Source organism: Phytophthora cinnamomi (assembly GCF_018691715.1).
Source record: "Phytophthora cinnamomi strain GKB4 chromosome Unknown Contig3, whole genome shotgun sequence".
NCBI classification, from domain to species: domain Eukaryota; phylum Oomycota; class Peronosporomycetes; order Peronosporales; family Peronosporaceae; genus Phytophthora; species Phytophthora cinnamomi.
Window position 1 is genome coordinate 348,263 of NW_027150936.1, and position 16,208 is coordinate 364,470.

At 58.2% G+C, this 16,208-nt stretch overlaps 12 protein-coding genes across 12 annotated transcripts; 9 read left to right on the plus strand and 3 right to left on the minus strand.

Moving 5' to 3' along the window:
* Positions 1 to 32: 32 nt before the first annotated feature.
* IUM83_09121 (uncharacterized protein) lies at positions 33 to 670 on the minus strand (the record flags this gene model as incomplete). Its single annotated transcript, XM_067933541.1, has 2 exons — positions 33 to 462; positions 534 to 670. The coding sequence occupies 2 exons, from the start codon at positions 668 to 670 to the stop codon at positions 33 to 35; spliced, it is 567 nt and encodes a 188-aa protein (XP_067799808.1).
* A 253-nt stretch (positions 671 to 923) lies between these two features.
* Positions 924 to 1,866, plus strand: IUM83_09122 (synaptobrevin-like protein; the record flags this gene model as incomplete). Its single annotated transcript, XM_067933542.1, has 4 exons — positions 924 to 942; positions 1,093 to 1,183; positions 1,306 to 1,518; positions 1,593 to 1,866. 4 exons carry the CDS (start codon positions 924 to 926, stop codon positions 1,864 to 1,866), a joined length of 597 nt encoding a protein of 198 aa, XP_067799899.1.
* A 162-nt stretch (positions 1,867 to 2,028) lies between these two features.
* IUM83_09123 (2-isopropylmalate synthase) lies at positions 2,029 to 4,377 on the minus strand (the record flags this gene model as incomplete). The annotated part of the gene is made up of 6 exons (XM_067933543.1): positions 2,029 to 2,282; positions 2,353 to 2,512; positions 2,596 to 2,663; positions 2,735 to 3,296; positions 3,417 to 4,179; positions 4,259 to 4,377. The coding sequence occupies 6 exons, from the start codon at positions 4,375 to 4,377 to the stop codon at positions 2,029 to 2,031; spliced, it is 1,926 nt and encodes a 641-aa protein (XP_067799900.1).
* A 658-nt stretch (positions 4,378 to 5,035) lies between these two features.
* On the minus strand, positions 5,036 to 5,488 carry IUM83_09124 (uncharacterized protein; the record flags this gene model as incomplete). Its single annotated transcript, XM_067933544.1, has 1 exon — positions 5,036 to 5,488. The coding sequence occupies one exon, from the start codon at positions 5,486 to 5,488 to the stop codon at positions 5,036 to 5,038; it is 453 nt and encodes a 150-aa protein (XP_067799898.1).
* IUM83_09125 (AGC/NDR protein kinase) lies at positions 5,100 to 6,849 on the plus strand (the record flags this gene model as incomplete). The annotated part of the gene is made up of 2 exons (XM_067933545.1): positions 5,100 to 6,263; positions 6,349 to 6,849. The coding sequence occupies 2 exons, from the start codon at positions 5,100 to 5,102 to the stop codon at positions 6,847 to 6,849; spliced, it is 1,665 nt and encodes a 554-aa protein (XP_067799806.1).
* A 1,149-nt stretch (positions 6,850 to 7,998) lies between these two features.
* IUM83_09126 (uncharacterized protein) lies at positions 7,999 to 8,694 on the plus strand (the record flags this gene model as incomplete). Its single annotated transcript, XM_067933546.1, has 1 exon — positions 7,999 to 8,694. One exon carries the CDS (start codon positions 7,999 to 8,001, stop codon positions 8,692 to 8,694), a length of 696 nt encoding a protein of 231 aa, XP_067799917.1.
* Positions 8,695 to 8,963: 269 nt separating this feature from the next.
* Positions 8,964 to 9,647, plus strand: IUM83_09127 (PLAC8 family protein; the record flags this gene model as incomplete). Its single annotated transcript, XM_067933547.1, has 1 exon — positions 8,964 to 9,647. The coding sequence occupies one exon, from the start codon at positions 8,964 to 8,966 to the stop codon at positions 9,645 to 9,647; it is 684 nt and encodes a 227-aa protein (XP_067799897.1).
* Positions 9,648 to 10,337: 690 nt separating this feature from the next.
* On the plus strand, positions 10,338 to 10,997 carry IUM83_09128 (PLAC8 family protein; the record flags this gene model as incomplete). Its single annotated transcript, XM_067933548.1, has 1 exon — positions 10,338 to 10,997. The coding sequence occupies one exon, from the start codon at positions 10,338 to 10,340 to the stop codon at positions 10,995 to 10,997; it is 660 nt and encodes a 219-aa protein (XP_067799805.1).
* A 340-nt stretch (positions 10,998 to 11,337) lies between these two features.
* Positions 11,338 to 11,997, plus strand: IUM83_09129 (PLAC8 family protein; the record flags this gene model as incomplete). Its single annotated transcript, XM_067933549.1, has 1 exon — positions 11,338 to 11,997. One exon carries the CDS (start codon positions 11,338 to 11,340, stop codon positions 11,995 to 11,997), a length of 660 nt encoding a protein of 219 aa, XP_067799902.1.
* A 529-nt stretch (positions 11,998 to 12,526) lies between these two features.
* IUM83_09130 (PLAC8 family protein) lies at positions 12,527 to 12,997 on the plus strand (the record flags this gene model as incomplete). Its single annotated transcript, XM_067933550.1, has 1 exon — positions 12,527 to 12,997. One exon carries the CDS (start codon positions 12,527 to 12,529, stop codon positions 12,995 to 12,997), a length of 471 nt encoding a protein of 156 aa, XP_067800017.1.
* A 522-nt stretch (positions 12,998 to 13,519) lies between these two features.
* On the plus strand, positions 13,520 to 13,990 carry IUM83_09131 (PLAC8 family protein; the record flags this gene model as incomplete). The annotated part of the gene is made up of 1 exon (XM_067933551.1): positions 13,520 to 13,990. The coding sequence occupies one exon, from the start codon at positions 13,520 to 13,522 to the stop codon at positions 13,988 to 13,990; it is 471 nt and encodes a 156-aa protein (XP_067800039.1).
* Positions 13,991 to 14,750: 760 nt separating this feature from the next.
* On the plus strand, positions 14,751 to 15,404 carry IUM83_09132 (PLAC8 family protein; the record flags this gene model as incomplete). Its single annotated transcript, XM_067933552.1, has 2 exons — positions 14,751 to 15,270; positions 15,355 to 15,404. 2 exons carry the CDS (start codon positions 14,751 to 14,753, stop codon positions 15,402 to 15,404), a joined length of 570 nt encoding a protein of 189 aa, XP_067800040.1.
* Positions 15,405 to 16,208: the final 804 nt, after the last annotated feature.

Sequence of the window (16,208 nt, forward strand, 5' to 3'; positions counted from 1 at the left end):
CGCACCAACACGAAGCTCCGGCCAGCAGTCCCTCACGCCTTCTCGGCGCTACCAGGGACGCTGCCGGCCTCACTCGGCGGCGCTGGAACGGGGGACTGCATCTTGGCCGGGCTGGGGGTCATGCCCGGGTCCCTGAACTCCACGCGCCGCTTCTTGGCGGAGGCCGAGCCTGAGGCCGAGAGCTTGGAGCGGGCCTCCTCCACCAAAATGTCCTTGAGCAGCTGGAACTTGGCGTGTTTCTGGTCCGTGAGGCCCTGCAGCTTCGTCTCGAGCTCCTGCAGCTGCTGCTTGGCGGCGTCCACGGCGTCTTCTTCTTCCTGCTGCTGCTCTTGCTGCTTCTCCTCCTCTGCTTCCTGCTTCTCCTTGCTCTTGCTCTCCGCCGCGCTCTCGCCCGCCAGTCTGCGATGGCGGATGCTGATCATCTTGCGCCAGTTCTTCTGCATGCAGCGCCGCCGGATCGCGCTAATAAAAAATAAAAACAATACAAATAAATTAGCGCTACACTTTCTCCGTCGGATCTGCGCGGAATTCACCTGCGGATGGCTTCATGCTTGGCGTCGCGCAGCCTCAGGGGTGCCTCCAGGCGGAACGTGTGCGGCAGGACGGCCTCCAGGTCTCTGGGGCCCGCGAAGGGCGCGCGCGGGTTGCGCGCATACGGCCTGCCGCTCATGGCTCCGGCTAAAAAAATGTGACAGTGTTAAGTAACTGGGAGGGGCCAATCACGTCCCGCCAAATCACATCCCCGCTTCAGGGACATGGCACTATACGCCCCGGCCAGAACACGTAGAGAGAGAACACACACGACACCACAGTCGAAACCGCCGGCTCCCGCAATAGCCCAGAGGCAGCAGCGCTACGTTCGCACTCGGGCAGCAGTCAGTCCCTCTTCTCCGCGCTCTCCGCCCCTCTCACCCGCCTCCGCCATGAAGATCGTCGCCATCGGTGCGTGTGCGTGTGTGCGTGTGTCTCCTCCTCCTCGTCCTCCTCCGCCCACTGAGAGAGCGGCGATAGCGCTCGCGCAACCCAACGCTGATATATATGAATTATTAATTTATTAATTTATTTGCTTGTGTCTTTGGTTATTTGCTGCAGAGCTGCTGCGCCAGGACGGCCAGGGCCAGGACCCGACCATCCTGTCGGCGGGCTTCGAGGTGTCGTCCTTTGGCTACTTCCAGCGCTCGGGGTGCGTCGGAGCTGGAGAGGAGTTCTTTGCAGTGGAGGTCGCTGGATGCTGACGTCGTGACGACTTCGTTGCTGTTGTTGCTGTTGTTGCTGTTGCTGTTGCTGCTGTTGCTGGTGCTGCAGCGTGCGGGAGATGATCAACTTCTTCAGCCGCACGTTCGTGAAGCGCACGGAGCCCGGGCAGCGGCAATCCATCCAGCACGAGGAGTACAACTGCCACGTGTACGTGCGCCGCGACGGCCTGGCGGGCATCGTGGTGTGCGACCAGGAGTACCCGCCGCGCGTGGCCTTCGCGCTGCTCAACAAGCTCATGGACGAGTTCGACAAGACCAACAGGTGAGTTTGGGCAGGTTTCTGTCCGGTTGTGCCACGTCACAGCGCGAGATTAATCGATTCGTGCCGCTCTGCAGTGGCTGGAAGACGCAGTCCGGCTCCCCGCAGGAGTTCGCGCCGCTCTCCACGGCCCTGGCCGAGTACCAGGACCCGTCCAAGGCCGACAAGATCTCGGCCATCCAGAAGGAGCTAGACGAGACCACCGCCGTGCTGTCCAAGACCATCGACAACGTGCTGGAGCGCGGCGAGAAGCTGGACGACCTCGTGTCCAAGTCACAGGACCTCAGCAGCCAGTCCAAGGTCTTCTACAAGCAAGCCAAGAAGACCAACTCGTGCTGCGTGGTCATGTAAGAACTGTGAGCTTTGCCGATTTTCGCCCCCGTCTCACCATCGCTCGGGTCCCCTACAGATGCATTCTCTCCCTTCTTGTTGGTACATTTTAAACAAAGAAAATGCTTTACTGCAGTACGCGTTCCAGGGCTAACAGCTCGCCCTGCACACTAGCAAAACAGTCTACTTCCGCTTTGGAGAAGCGGTGGTGGCAGCTTTCCGCCGCGGTCGAAGTGAGCGCTTGGCGGGTTTAGCTCTTGCCTTAGTTTGGGTGGAGGGTGCGGGCGCCGCATCGCTGGACTCGTTGCCAGCGCCGTCATCCGCATTCTCAGCACCGCTGTGCTTCCGTTTCGACACTCTCCTGGGCTCGCTATGGACGCTATCATTGTCGCCGGCTCGTGAGCTCCTGCTATTGGTCTCCGAGAGTTCATCGCCGCCTGAAGACAACAAGAGCATTCGTCAGCTCACATATTCCTCACTGCTAAGCGCGACACAGACGCCACCTACTGTCTTCATCCTTTGCAGCTGAGTTTTTCCGCAGGTTGTGGCCCCTACCATAGTGGGTATTCCTGTGCACCTTCGTGATCTTATGGTTACCACACGTAGGGCAGGCATCGACTGCGTTCCCAGGACCTGAGATTCCAGCGTTATCTCGCAACTTATCGAGCTGCATACACCACAGATAAAACGAGCGTGAGAAATGAAGGTGGTTCCAACTATCACATGAAGCAAGCCGACAGCTCCATGTACCTGTGATACAAGCTGGTTAATAGACTCAAGCTGGTCACTAGCTAACTGTTGAGCATCCAGTTTTTGAGCTGCAATACAACGATCACAAAACAAAGATTAGCAACAAGAACAACAGCATCCTTTCTCGTTGTCGTCTTACCTTCCGACTTTTGCAGCTGGAATCTCAAGCGCTCAATCTCGCCCTTCATTTGCAGCGAGTTGTAACGTTCTTGCTCCCACTCGTTCATGTTCTTAGGCAAATACGATGGAAGCCACTGGAGTGCGTTGGGACCGACGGCAGCTACACGCTCAGGTAGCTCGCTCAACGGACTGATCAAGAGTCCAGTATCAAATGGCGCGATAGGGACTGTAGACGCTGGGAATTCAATCACACGGCGGTTCTTGGACTTTTTGGTGTTCGACCCAGGCGGGGGTGTCATAACGAGGCGCCGCTTCTTGCCTCTACGCTGACTGGTCTCTTCTAATGAATCATCAGCAGGTGTAGCAGACGATTCGTCATCTGATGACGAAGATCCATCGCTATCATCATAGTCTTCCTCACTATCACTGTTTCCTCGCGTGAAGTCAAAGGCTCCGTTCAGCATACGCAGCTTGCCTGTCGGCTTGACAAGAGCGCCAATCTTCTCGAAGAACCGTTGTTTGAGCGCTTCCTCCGTTTCCACATACGTTGTGTCTGACGGCAGAACCTCCACGTTTTCTTCCTGAATATACCCAACGCCACCAAAATCGAGTTTCACCACAAGCTGCCTTGTATCAAGGCGCAGTTCTAATACTCGGCCAGTCCCAAACGGCTCACACTTCACACGGTCACCGACACACACCTCATCAATCTCAGGGAGCTCAGCACCCTTGGCTTCTAGCATCGCCTCTAGCCTGCTCTTCTGGCGGGTTAGCCGCAAAATGCTGCTTCCTCGCGCTTCCAGCTCATTCATAATATCCTGCAACGCGTTCGTGCGTCGTCGACTGGACTCCAACTCTCTCGCCGTATTCACCACGTCGCGACTCAGCGCCCGCGTCACTCGCTCATGCTGCTTCTGCATACGCTTCATCTCTCCAACCTGCCACAGCAGCGTGCACCGATGCCTGACGTAGGCTCTCTCCAGGTCCTCGCGCTCGATCCTCATGGCTCGCAGCTCGCGCTGCGTGATCCTGACCGCGCGCCTCGCCGCCGGCAGCGTCTCCACAATCTCCTCCGGTGCAATAACTCCGCTGGGCCTCGTGCGTCTGTTCTTCAGCGTCGCAGCATCAGCGTCGCTGTCGTTCTCGTCCACCAGGAACAGCCGTCGATGGTCCTTGTCTCCCACTGTGGGGCGGCCTCCAGGCAGGTTGACGCCGGCCTTGGCCTCGAAGGCCGTGAGCTGCTGCTGGATGCTCTTGATGTCCAGCTGCGCCTCGTGCAGCGACAAGCTCTCGACGCCGTCGATCTCCGGCAGCAGCCGCGGCTGCCGGTCGTAGCGCTGGCCCTCGTGCAGGTGCTGCACGCGGTGCAGGCTGTCGGGGCCCAGCGGCAGCTGCTGCATCTCCCGGAAGGGCTGGCGGCGCTCGTCGTCGTCCTGGTCGTCCGCCCGCTTCTGGTTCGCGCGCCTGCCTCAACGAATTAAAGTGCAGCAACACGTGAGCAACTGGCAGCTAATTCCGAGCGTAAATCGGAGTGCGGGAGCACCTGCGCTTGGCCTTCTTGACGCCGCTCGGGTCCTCCAAGTCCTCGACGTCGTCGTAGGCCGCGGGTTTTCTATTGCGCGGCTTGGCGCGGGTCTTTATCGCCGTCTCGCTGTCGATCATGGGGCTGCACGGGCGCTGCAGCAGGCTGGGGAGGCGCTGCGGGGGCGGGAGGGGGGCGGGGCGCCGACAGGAGCGCTGGAAGCTCGCGCAGGACGACGCGGGTGAGACTCGGCGCGCGTCGGAGGGAGAATGGCACCAACTGGGCCCGAGGCTCCCTCGTTTATGTTTCAGCGGTGGGTCGAACGGCCGATGGGAGGAAAAATCCAAGGGTTAAATTGCGTTTGTGAGCGCATTGACGATAAAATCTGGTCGTAAAGTGGGTTTATTTGGATGAAAGCGTTTCACCCATGCAGGTTTAGGTGGACTCGAGCACCTGCAGAACGGCATATGCTGTTTCGTAGGCGAGTTGACATGGCTACACCCCCTTCCTCGTGCTCGTGAGCTTGTGAGGCCACTTTCCGAACAGCTTGACCGTCGGATTTGTACCGCTGCTGAGCTGCTGCGGAAGAAGCGGAGTGACGACTCCTCTATCCGTAGACCGTCGTCACGCGCTGAAACAGTTCGGCCGCCGCCCATAATATAACCTCTGACAGGCATTTACCTCCCGGCTCTAATAATTCGGGGGAATGCACTCCCACAGGTTCATTACTGACCTCGTCGCAATTTCGACCAATCCGCGACGAGCGCTGGCCTCGTACAACTTTATAAATGCAGTCAGTCAAGAATCACTTAGTCCAGGCTCCAGGCTGAAGGCAGGGCAGGCAAGGCAGGCGGCGCTCTCCATGATCTCCAACTCGACGCGCGAGAAGGCCAAGGCCACCAAGGCGTACCTGGAGCAGAAGTACGCGACCATGAAGCGCGAGCGCGAGGAGAGCCGCGAGCGGCGCAACACGCTGGAGCAGCAGATGGCGGCGCTGCGCCTGACGGAGCGCAAGAAGGAGCAGTACCGCCAGGAGCTGCGCTCGAAGGAGCTGCAGAGCCTGCGCCACCAGCGCAAGCGCCTGGCCGTGGGCGACTTCCAGCCGCTGGCCGTGATCGGCCGCGGCGCCTTCGGCGAGGTGCGGCTCGTGCGCAAGCGCGACAGCGGCGAGATCTTCGCGCTCAAGTCGCTCGAGAAGAGCGCCATGGTGCTCAAGAACCAGGTGGGCCACGTCAAGGCCGAGCGCGACATTTTGGCCAGCGCCGACCAGGACAACAACTGGCTCGTCACGCTGCACTACTCGTTCCAGGACGACCACCGGCTCTACATGGTCATGGAGTACCTGCCAGGCGGAGACCTCATGGGGCTGCTCATGAAGGAGGACACGCTCAACGAGGCCACCACGCGCTTCTACGCGGCCGAGATGGTGCTGGCCATCCAGTCCGTGCACGACCTGGGCTACATCCACCGCGACATGAAGCCGGACAACGTGCTGCTGGACGCGCACGGACACCTCAAGCTCACGGACCTGGGGCTCTGCAAGAAGATGGACTCGCGTGTGGACCTGCTGCCGGTCTCGCAGCACGCTATGAACCCAGAGCAGGCGGCGGCGGCGGCGGCCGCGGCGGCCACGAGAGGAGGCGGCGGGGGCAACAGCGTGGACGCGTCGCGCAGCAAGCCGTTCTCCCGCAACAGACAGGTGGCCTTCAGCACCGTCGGTACGCCCGACTACATTGCGCCGGAGGTGCTGGCGCAGAAGGGGTACGGCAAGGAGTGCGACTGGTGGTCCATGGGCGTCATTCTGTACGAGTGTCTGGTGGGCTACCCTCCGTTCTACGCGGACGAACCGGTGCAGACCTGCCGCAAGATCGTCAACTGGAAGCAGTCGTTCGGGTTCCCGCCCGAGGCCATAGCGCGCCTCAGCCCGCAGTGCATGGACTTTGTGCGGAGACTCATTTGCAACGCGGAGAACCGCTTGGGGACAGGGTCCGTGGAGGAGATCAAGCAGCACCCGTGGTTCCACGGCGTGGACTGGACGACGCTGCGCTCCATCCGAGCGCCGTACATTCCCTCCAGGTGGAGGCCCGCAGTTTGACTATGTGCTGAGCCAGCTGCAGGCGAACAACCCGGACCAGTGCGGCACGCAGTACAACGAGCTCGTGAGGCAGATCACGTCCAACTTCGACGAGTTCACGGAGCCATGCGAGTTGCCCGCGCCGGCCCCAGTGCAGGCGTCCGCAGTGCCTCCCGCAGCGCCTATGGGCGGCGCCAGTGGTCCAGCTCACGGTAATGGCGCGGTGGCGGCGGGCCAGACTAACGGAGGCGAGCTGCCGCCAGCATTCGGCCCGGACGGCAAGCCGCTGACCTTCAACAAGTTCATTGGTTACACATACAAGCGGAAGCCGCCGGTGCGCATGGCGCTGAACGACGGGCTGTTTGACAATGGCGAGAATGCCACCGCGGCCGTTGCTGCCGAGGCTTCTACTCCGCCAGGCAACTACGGGGCCAGCCACGGCAATATGAACGTTGCCAACAGTACTCCCCGTCCTCTGGCTACGCGGCACGGCAAGGCCTCGATGGCGGTAGTAGTCACTACGCCTACCAGTGAGTGAGCGAAGTATCTGTACGTAGATCGCAGGTAGTAATGAAGTCTAAAAGCGCGCATTTGTTGATCGGTGCTTCTTACTGCCACAACAACTCGTTGGGCTCCTCCGGGCATTGGTTGTGAGTCACATCTTGGGAGCAATGCTCAATTATTGATCCTCGATCACACCCTTGTCCTGCCATCTTCATGAGCCGTATGGACGAACCGTAGGTCGAGAACACGCTTTCACCAGCCCACGGATACAGGGCAATACCAGTTGAACAAGTTGACCAAGAACAGAAAACAGCAGCAGACGACGATATCGCCTCGTACTACAAGCACATCTGGCACAAAAATTAATCTGATGAAGTTGAAGAAGTGGGATAGCACGTGTATTTAGCACTTTCAAGCCATCTTCCTCCGTCACCTGCATGGACATGCAGTCAGCGTGCTTTCATCGCGGCAACGGCGATATTTACCACAAAAGCCACCACCTGCTTTGAGCCTGGTTAGATGTAAGCCTACGAAGACTGCTTCTCTGCCGACACCAGCGCAGACGAGTGGCTGCAGTATACGTAGCGCACCTCGACCATGAACGAAGCGAGCCAGTAATGCAACTTGGGACTGGCTCGTAATTTTTACGCCTCGAATGCATGGCGACCGTCGTGCGTGCTTCAACGAGTTCTATGGCTGCACGCATATACCTGGAATGGGAATCCACGGAGTCGACGCCGACCGAGCTAAGATGCTTATTCAACTTCGGGCGAACAGCCGGGACCAATGCCATGGACTAGCCGCACGCATGGCAGCACCAACTTGCTGCATGGATGTTGTTGACCAGTGCGTCCAACGCTCACAGCGGTTGGACCCCAGCGGCAACCCTGAGCATGCACGATTGGGACTGGAATTTTGCGCTGGCACCACGTTGAACCGCTGGACAGTGGCTGCCGAGATGAAGCCATCGTCGCGATAAACAGGAAGTAAACACTGCAGCAGCGGCGCTCATTGGCTCTAGGCAAATTTTCGAGTCTCACTTAGCGGATATCAAGCCGATGTGCACCACGTGCAGGTGCAGGTCGGGTGGGGGCGTGCGACTCTCGGCAGTGCACGATGTGTGGGCGAAGTAAAGTCTCCATTCGCCGACTTGCACGCCTCGCCGCAAGATCAACCACCAACCATGCAGGACATGGACCCGCAGTCGACCCGCGCCCAGTTCACGAAGGTGACGACACCCGGCGAGCCGGACGCGAAATGCGTGAACAACCACCTGCCGTCCCCGTCGATGGCGCTGGAGCTCGACACCCCGCGCGCAATGGAGGTGGTGGCCGGCAACGGCATCCCCACGGGCGCGTGGGCCGCTGGGCTCTTCGACTGCTTCGACAACCTCATGCCCAACTGCTGCATGGTCACGCTGTGCCCCTGCGTGGCGCTGGCGCAGCTGTCCACGCGCCTGGGCGTGGCCTCGTACCGCCTCATCCTGGGGCTGCTGCTGCTCGTGACGGCGGTCGAGCTCACCATGTTCGCGATCGTGTCGACCACGGATTACGAAGACTCGAGCGACGGCAGCGGCAGCGGCTACTACTACTACGCGTGGGAACACCGAGACCGCTCGTTGGCTTACAGTTCCTTCGTGGTCATCACGCTGCTCGTGCAGATGCTGCTGTTCGTCTACATCTGGCAGCTGCGCATCAAGACGCGCACGCGCTTTCAGCTGCCGGGCAACGCGGCCTCGGACTGCCTCAGCTCGTGGTTCTGCTCTTGCTGCTCGGTGGCGCAGCTCCGCACCCACGTGCGCTGCTACCAGCCTGGCGACTGCAGCTTCGGCGCCCCAGACGTGCTGCAGGCCTACCCGGGCAAGTCGTACGCCGTGTAACCCGCCCGCCCGGACTCGACGTTCCCATATGCGCACCTGCATACCCTTCCCAACGTTCACCTAAGTGCCGTTGCACGAAATATACCCCCATTCCCAATCTACGATAAGAAAACTTTCCTCCTTCCTGACCGAGGATATTCTAAACTCAACGGGTCCGTGCAGCATCCCAATCAAACTATTTGAGCGATGATGCGTGAATAGCTTTCTTATCTGCTATGATAGCGCTGTTGCATTGACACTTTGCGAGTTGCAGTCCAGGCAGCAGTGCGATGGCAGACATCCAGAAGCCCCCGCCGACACCGGAAACGTATTCCTACCCGACGGTGTACGCGACGCCAATCGAGACGGTGGTGTATGTCGAGCACGCGCCTGGCAGTCCAGGACAAGCTCGTCAGGCTGGCGTCAATGAGCAAGGCGTGATGGTCGGCGCGTGGTCGGCTGACTTCTGGGGCTGCTTTGATTCCATGTTCCCCAACTGCTGCATGGTGACGTTCTGCCCGTGCGTCTCGCTGGCCCAGATCTCCGAGCGGCTGGGCGTTGCCCCGTACAGACGTACGCTGGTGGTCTTCCTACTGCTGGTAGCCGCCGAAATCGCCGCGGGGCTGTATCCGTCCAAGTCAAGCAGTAGTAGCTCGAGCGAGTGGAACAGCTCGACGTCGACGTCGAGAAGGTACTCGAATCACAGCAGCGACAGCAACCCAATCCAGAGCTGGGTGATCGTCATTGTGCGCGGCATCTTCATTGCGTACGTCTGGCACCTTCGTCAAACCACTCGCAGGGTGTTCCGCATTCCTGGAGGCGCCTGCGGAGACTGCTGGTCGTCGTTCTGCTGCTCCTGCTGCGCCATGGCTCAGATCGCCACGCACATCAAGAGCTACAAGCCCGGTGACTGCAGCTTTGGTCCTCCCGACGTGCTGCCTCCGTACACGAGAGCGCAGGGAACGACCTCGTGAGCGTCGGTTGATAGATTGAAAACCCTATTTGATACAGAACAGTTTTTTTTTTTTTTTCACATTCGAGTGTGTTGTCAACATACTTGACGCCACAAAGGCATCAACACAGTGGTGATCCCTTCGTGGCGTCAAGCGCGAAGCTCGCTTCAACTTCAGGCCCAACGTTGTCAAGATCACTACCTAGAAGTAGTGATCTTGGCAACGCCACACCACTATTATAATAGAAAGGAAGCATACGAGAAACACGCGATACCACTGAGCAAAGCAGATAGCTGCTTGGATGACAAGCTACGAAGCAGCAACATGATTGCTCCTCCTGCAGCAAACGCGCGTACAATAACTTTGAACTTTGCGGCCACACCTGACGTCATGTGTGCCAGTTTCAAGGATCACGTCGATGGGTACGTGTATATACCTGGAGGACGGTGCCCTGAAGCTGGTTTGCTTTGAGGCTGCGATTCTGTAAGACGCCAAGCAGCGAATCCTACCAGTGATGTCGCTACGTTGAGCGGGTCTTTGGTATCGTCGCTACGTCGGAGGTGTCATTACGTTCGCTCTCGAATGGCAGATGTCGTGCTGTCTGCGAAAACAGCTTTCTCGTTTGCTGCATGAGACGGGAAATTCACGGTCTCAGTGTCCGAATTCCTGAGCTTCCAGCGCGTACAGTTTGCTTGACAACTCGCGTCCAGTATGAGCGAAACCCCGGTCACCACAGCGACGCCCGCGAAGCCCGTCGAAGTGCCGTACTCCGGCCAGCCTGATGCTTCAGCGGCTCAGCCTGCCAAGTCGGCCGAGACGAAGGATCTCGAGAGCGAGGGCGGACTGACGAGAGGACAGTGGGAAGTCGGCTTCTGGGACTGCTTCACGACGCTCATGCCGAACTGCTTCATGGTCACGTTCTGCTCGTGCATCTCGATCGCGCAGATCGCGTCGCGTCTTGGAGTCGCGACCTACTCGCAGGCTCTCGCCGTGTGCTTGGCCGTCATCGTCGCCGAGTTCGCGCTCAGCGGCTTCGCCTCCGCCTTTAACCCGGCCAGCTACTTCATGGAGACCAGCAGCTACGGCATCATGCTCGGCTACCTCACGACCGACAGCGGCAGCTTCGGCGTCTTCCTGTACCGCATCGTCACCATCTTCCTCCACCTGGTGCTCATTGTGTTCGTCATGCACCTCCGCACCAAGACTCGCGAGCGCTTCCAGATCCCCGGCACTCCGCAACACGACTTCGCCGCCGCGTGTTGCTGCTCCTGCTGCGCGCTGGCCCAAATGGCGACTCACATCAAGAGCTACAAGCCTGGCAGCTGCGAGTTCGGCCCCGTTGCCGACACGCTGCCCGCGTACTCGGCGTAGGCGTTGAAACTGAGAGATTCAAACCGAGGTAAGTCCTCCACAAGTCGAAGTGTACGTCGTTGTAATACACTGGTCGGTTAGAATTTTGAAGCATGAGATCGTGGGTGTGCCGCAGTGAATACCTGCCAGCCACCAAAGGCAGCTACGGTCGATGGTTGTCAACAGTTGACGTTGACTCAACGAAAGGTTTCAATTCAGAGATGAGCAGTGAAATGGTGCGAGTGCGGTGCCGACATGGGGGCAAGTGATGGCTTTCACCGCTTTCGTGGTCCGTGCTCCATTGCGGTACCTCACTCATTTGCGAATTCTCTGCATTGCGTTGACACGAGAGCAACTCGCCATGGACGAGCACTACATCAAGTCGGCCCGCTCAGGCGAGTCCGATGGCGCTCCATACATCGCGCATGTCGACGCTCCGCTCGATGCGACTCCAATAGCACCGAAAGGAACGTGGAGCACCGGCCTGTTCGACTGCTTCACCGACATCGTCCCCAACTGCGCGATGGTCACGTTCTTCCCGTGCGTCTCAGTTGCTCAAGTAGCGTCCAAGCTCGAGGTGATGGAGAAGTTTTCCGCCAAGTTCCGGTTGACGCCATACTGGCTCGCGCTCGCGTCGTCGCTCGTCGTCGTCGTGGGGCAGTACGTGATGCTGGCGCTGTTTATCAACCAGGTGGCGGAAATCGCCACGAGCGACTCTGTGGTCTGGGGCTACATCAAGTACAAGTATCACCACTGGGGCGAGGACAGCACGTGGTACATCTACCTCATCCTGGCCGGAGTTTGCTACGTGCTCTTCTCGATTATGGTCTGGCAGCTCCGCGCAAAGGCGCGTCGTCAGTTCCAGATCCGCGGCGCCTGGGTCGAGGACTGCTGGTCGTCGCTCTGGTGCCCGTGCTGCGCGCTGGCCCAGACTGCAACGCAGGCCAAGAGCTACACGCCCGGCAGCTGCAGCTTCGGACCCCCGCCTGCGGATACCTTGCCTGCGTACTCGCAGCACTAGGCGGCAACGAGCTCGCACGTGGTTACAGCCACTCTCGCCTCACGCAATAGCTAAGAACCCACCGCCATGGTCGGATCGCAAGGAAAGCGATGCGATATCAGGCGACTTGCACGGCCCATGAGAGAGCGCTTCCTCGAAGGCAAGCACAAAAATATTCCGCTGTTGCGTCGGTCGTGAGCGGGTGCACACCCACGTTGAAGTGGCAAATATACGACACCGGCGACTATCCGAGATAAGAAATGACAGTACTTCCTATCGAGCTTAATTTTCCAGATTACTGATACCACAATGTGAACCGATTCGACCGGGTATGAGAAAACAGGTTAGCGACATACACTTTTGCAACTTCAACGTCAACGCCGTTTGACTTTCGCGAACGACTTGTACCCACCGAGTGGGTGCAACCAGCGCCCCCAGCGCCACGGCGCCAGCAGCAGCGACTTCATCCTCTACATTAGACGCGACTCCGCGCCGTTCATTCCCCAACTCGCCGCCTGCAACGCAAACAGCTACTGCCACCACCACCGCCATGGCCGACTCGGACCAAGCCTACGCCATCCAGATCGAGGACGCCAAGGGGGCCGGAGACCTCGGGATCACCGTGGGCAAGTGGGAGGTCGGCTTCTGCGGCTGCTTCACGCACTGCGTGCCCAACTGCCTCATGGTGACCTTCTGCCCGTGCATCTCGCTGTCCCAAGTGCTCTCGCGCCTGGGCATGATGAGCTTCACCGTCGCGCTCATCATGTCGCTGCTGCTGGGCGTGCTCGCCGCCTTCACCGGCGGCCTCGGCTACATCGTGTTCGCCATTTGGATCTGGAGCGCGCGCTCCAAGACGCGCGAGCGCTTCCAGATCCCGGGAGGGTCCTGCGAGGACTACTGTGCCGCGTGCTGCTGCGGCTGCTGCGCCCTGGCGCAGATCGCGACGCACATCAAGAGCTACCAGCCCGGGAGCTGCAGCTTTGGCCCGCAGGACACGCTGCCGGCGTACAACCGGACGTGATGTTGGAAAGAAGCTGAGAAAACGGAAGGCGACACTCACGTATTTTCTTCGTTTGCACACTCCACCAAGTCAATGGAAACGTTCATGCCTTTTCAGTCCATGGATGCATTCATCCCCTACTTCGTATCGTTGACATGTGCTTAGGTAGGCTTGGTGTTCGATCGCGGGACACCGCAAGTATTTCTGAATCTGCAGGACACCGAATGCGGTTCCTGGACTCCTAGTCTGCGATATCAAGGCCGACGTGGTACCAGCTTCAGAGACGCGCTAAGCTCGAGGTTGCGCTAGTGGTGTTGCCAGCGGTCATCGTGGCGATATATGATGCGGGAAGGCGCGAATTTTACTGTCCGCTTCAACGACATCCATCAAGCACGGCATGTACCCTGAATGCTCCATAGAGAAGCGCGTGTTCGACTCGACAGTCGATCCGTGGGGCGGCGCTCGCAAAATGCGATCGCGGCCTTGATCTCATTCCTCGCCTCGCAAGCTGTTGCCTAGACGGAAGTTCAAGAAAACAAGATCATGGCTGACACGAACCAAGACTACACCATTCAAGTGGAGGAGCCCGAGGCCAAGGGCTTCTCGGACATCAAGGTCGGCAAATGGGACGCCCCGTTCTGCGACTGCTTCACGCACATGGTGCCGAATTGCCTCATGGTCACCTTCTGCCCATGCTTCTCCTTGTCGCAAGTGCTGTCAAGGCTGGGCATGATGAGCTTCGGCGCTGCCTTGGCCATAACAATCATGCTGGGCGTCCTGGTGGCGTGCACTGGAGGCCTCGGCCACATCGTGTTCGCACTTTGGATTTGGACTGCGCGCTTGAAAACGCGCGAGCGTTTCCAGATCCCCGGAAGCTGCTGCGAGGACTACCTGGCCGCCTGCTGCTGCGGGTGCTGTACACTGGCGCAGATCGCGACGCATATCAAGAGCTACAAACCCGGAAGCTGTGCGTTCGGACCGCAGGACACTCTGCCGGCGTACATTCGCACCTAAACGGACGACAACATATTCACGGGGCCCGTTGCGTTGATTGAAACGAGTGCGATTCATGCCATTACCTCTTCATGTAGTTACATTTCATTGATTTTACCATGGTGGGCCGTTCATCACGATAAAGTTTAGTATGCCACGACAGAACTCAACAAGCTTGTTTTTGATCACGATAACCCTGCACGATGTGAATCACAGCTAGTGTAGGGTTATCATGATCACAACATACCAATGTATCCCAAGTTGGCCACACCAGCTTTTGTGCAGGTCTTGAAGCGGCACGATGCTGTGTTCGATTCTGGGACACAATTGCTTCCCGCAGCAGATGCAATTGCTTGCCCATCGAGCCCTTTTTTATTTTTACTTTTTGAGAAACAGCGATGTCATTTAGTTATCTAACGACTTCCTATGTCCATACCAACTTACGTCTCTAGATCGCGAGTTGCTCTGTGATTAATAGCTGATCCTCTTCCATCAGCCTAGGGCCTCCACCATATCACACCGGTGATATCTCAGGCCCCAAAGGGTCCTCATTCCAGTTTCGAGCTATCCAGTGTCCCACGTCCGAATGGCTCAGCATCGCGGCTGTCTCCCACCATGCCCGACAATATGTGGTGCTCGTTGAGCACTTTGTCGAGCCCTTTTCGTGAGTGGCTTGTGGTGGATTTTCCTCGAAGTGAAGGAGCACTCTGTAACTTACAGTGAAGTACACACTAGAACTCGAAGACAAACGCAGCCATGGGAGGGGGAGGAGAACTGCCGTATGCCATTCAAGTGGACGGCGCTCAAGCACGAACTGGGAATCACTGTTGGCAAGTGGGATGTCGGCCTCTGCGGTTGCTGTACGCACCACATGATGCCCAACTGCCTCATGGCATTCTGCTGTCCGTGTGTCTCGCTGGCGCAGATCTCGTCGCGTCTGAGCATGCTGACCTACGACATCGCGCTGGTGCTGTTCGTCCTCCTGTTCTGCTGCACCTGCGGGGCTGTTAGCATTGTCGGTGTCGTGTGGCTCTGGCAGACACGTGCGCAGACGCGCGACCGCTTTCAGATCCCGGGTAGTTGCTGTGGAGACTTTTGCGCTGCTTGCTGCTGCGGCTGCTGCTGCTCGATGGCCCAGATCGCCACGCAGATCAAGAGTTACAAGCCCGGTAGCTGTGACCCAAAGCACGCTGCCACCGCACGAGCACGCCTAGAACCCCCCAGGCAACGCTACGATCCGTTTTTCTGGTGCTGCACTGCACTGGAATGTGCGGCACAGGCGGCAATAGTATTCAAAAACGGTATGTTCATTCTGTTGTTCAATGATTCCAATACGGCGCACGCTTGCACTCTTTGACGTGTCTTGAATTGTTACTTGTTCCCAGGACTACCAGCGAAACAGTCGAACCCAATGCGACTGCAAGACTGTCCCTAGCGCGGCAAACTCCGTTACGTGGCCAGCCGATTCATTTCACAGCTTGCAAGCTGCTGCACAATCGAGAAGACCAAACTCACCATGGCGGAGACTGAGCTTACCTAAGGTACCTTACGCCATCCAAGTCGAAAAAGCCGCGCTGCTTCTAAGAACGACTTGGGCATCACCGTCGTCAAATGGGAAGTCGGTTTCTGCGACTGCTTCGCTGACATGGTGCCGAACTGCCTGGTGGCATTTTTCTGCCCGTGCATCTCGATGGCCCATACGCAGTAACGGAAAATGCCAATTAGTATTGCGGTACCAAATAGAATACCCCCTGTAGAATCTGATCACCTCGTTGACTATACAATTCCTATTGTACTGTACCAACGCCAATTAGTATACTGTACCTCACGTTGGCATTCTAAAGCACGACATCCGGCACTTGCGCTGCGGAAATATTGTCAGTTTTCAATTCGCTGTCAACAACAAGCACCTGCACCAACCAACCAACGCCACCATGCCTGGATCCCGCCTCGCCAAGACCATGTCGGAGAAGAAGGAGGTCGTCACGTGATCGAGGAGCACCGAGAGGTCCCAGGAAGGGCCGCCAGGACAAACTCTCGACTGTTTCATTAACGAATGGAAATCGTCGAACCGCGTGCAGTACACGAAAGGTGGAAACCCGAAGCAGTCTCCAGTTACAGAGGTTGCTCAGTGGGTGGAAATAGCCTGGACCTGACGGCGTTGTTACTCGGTCTGTGGCTGCGGCAGGATTCGCTCCCTGTTACCAAGATTGGCACAGCAGTCGCCATGACGTCTATG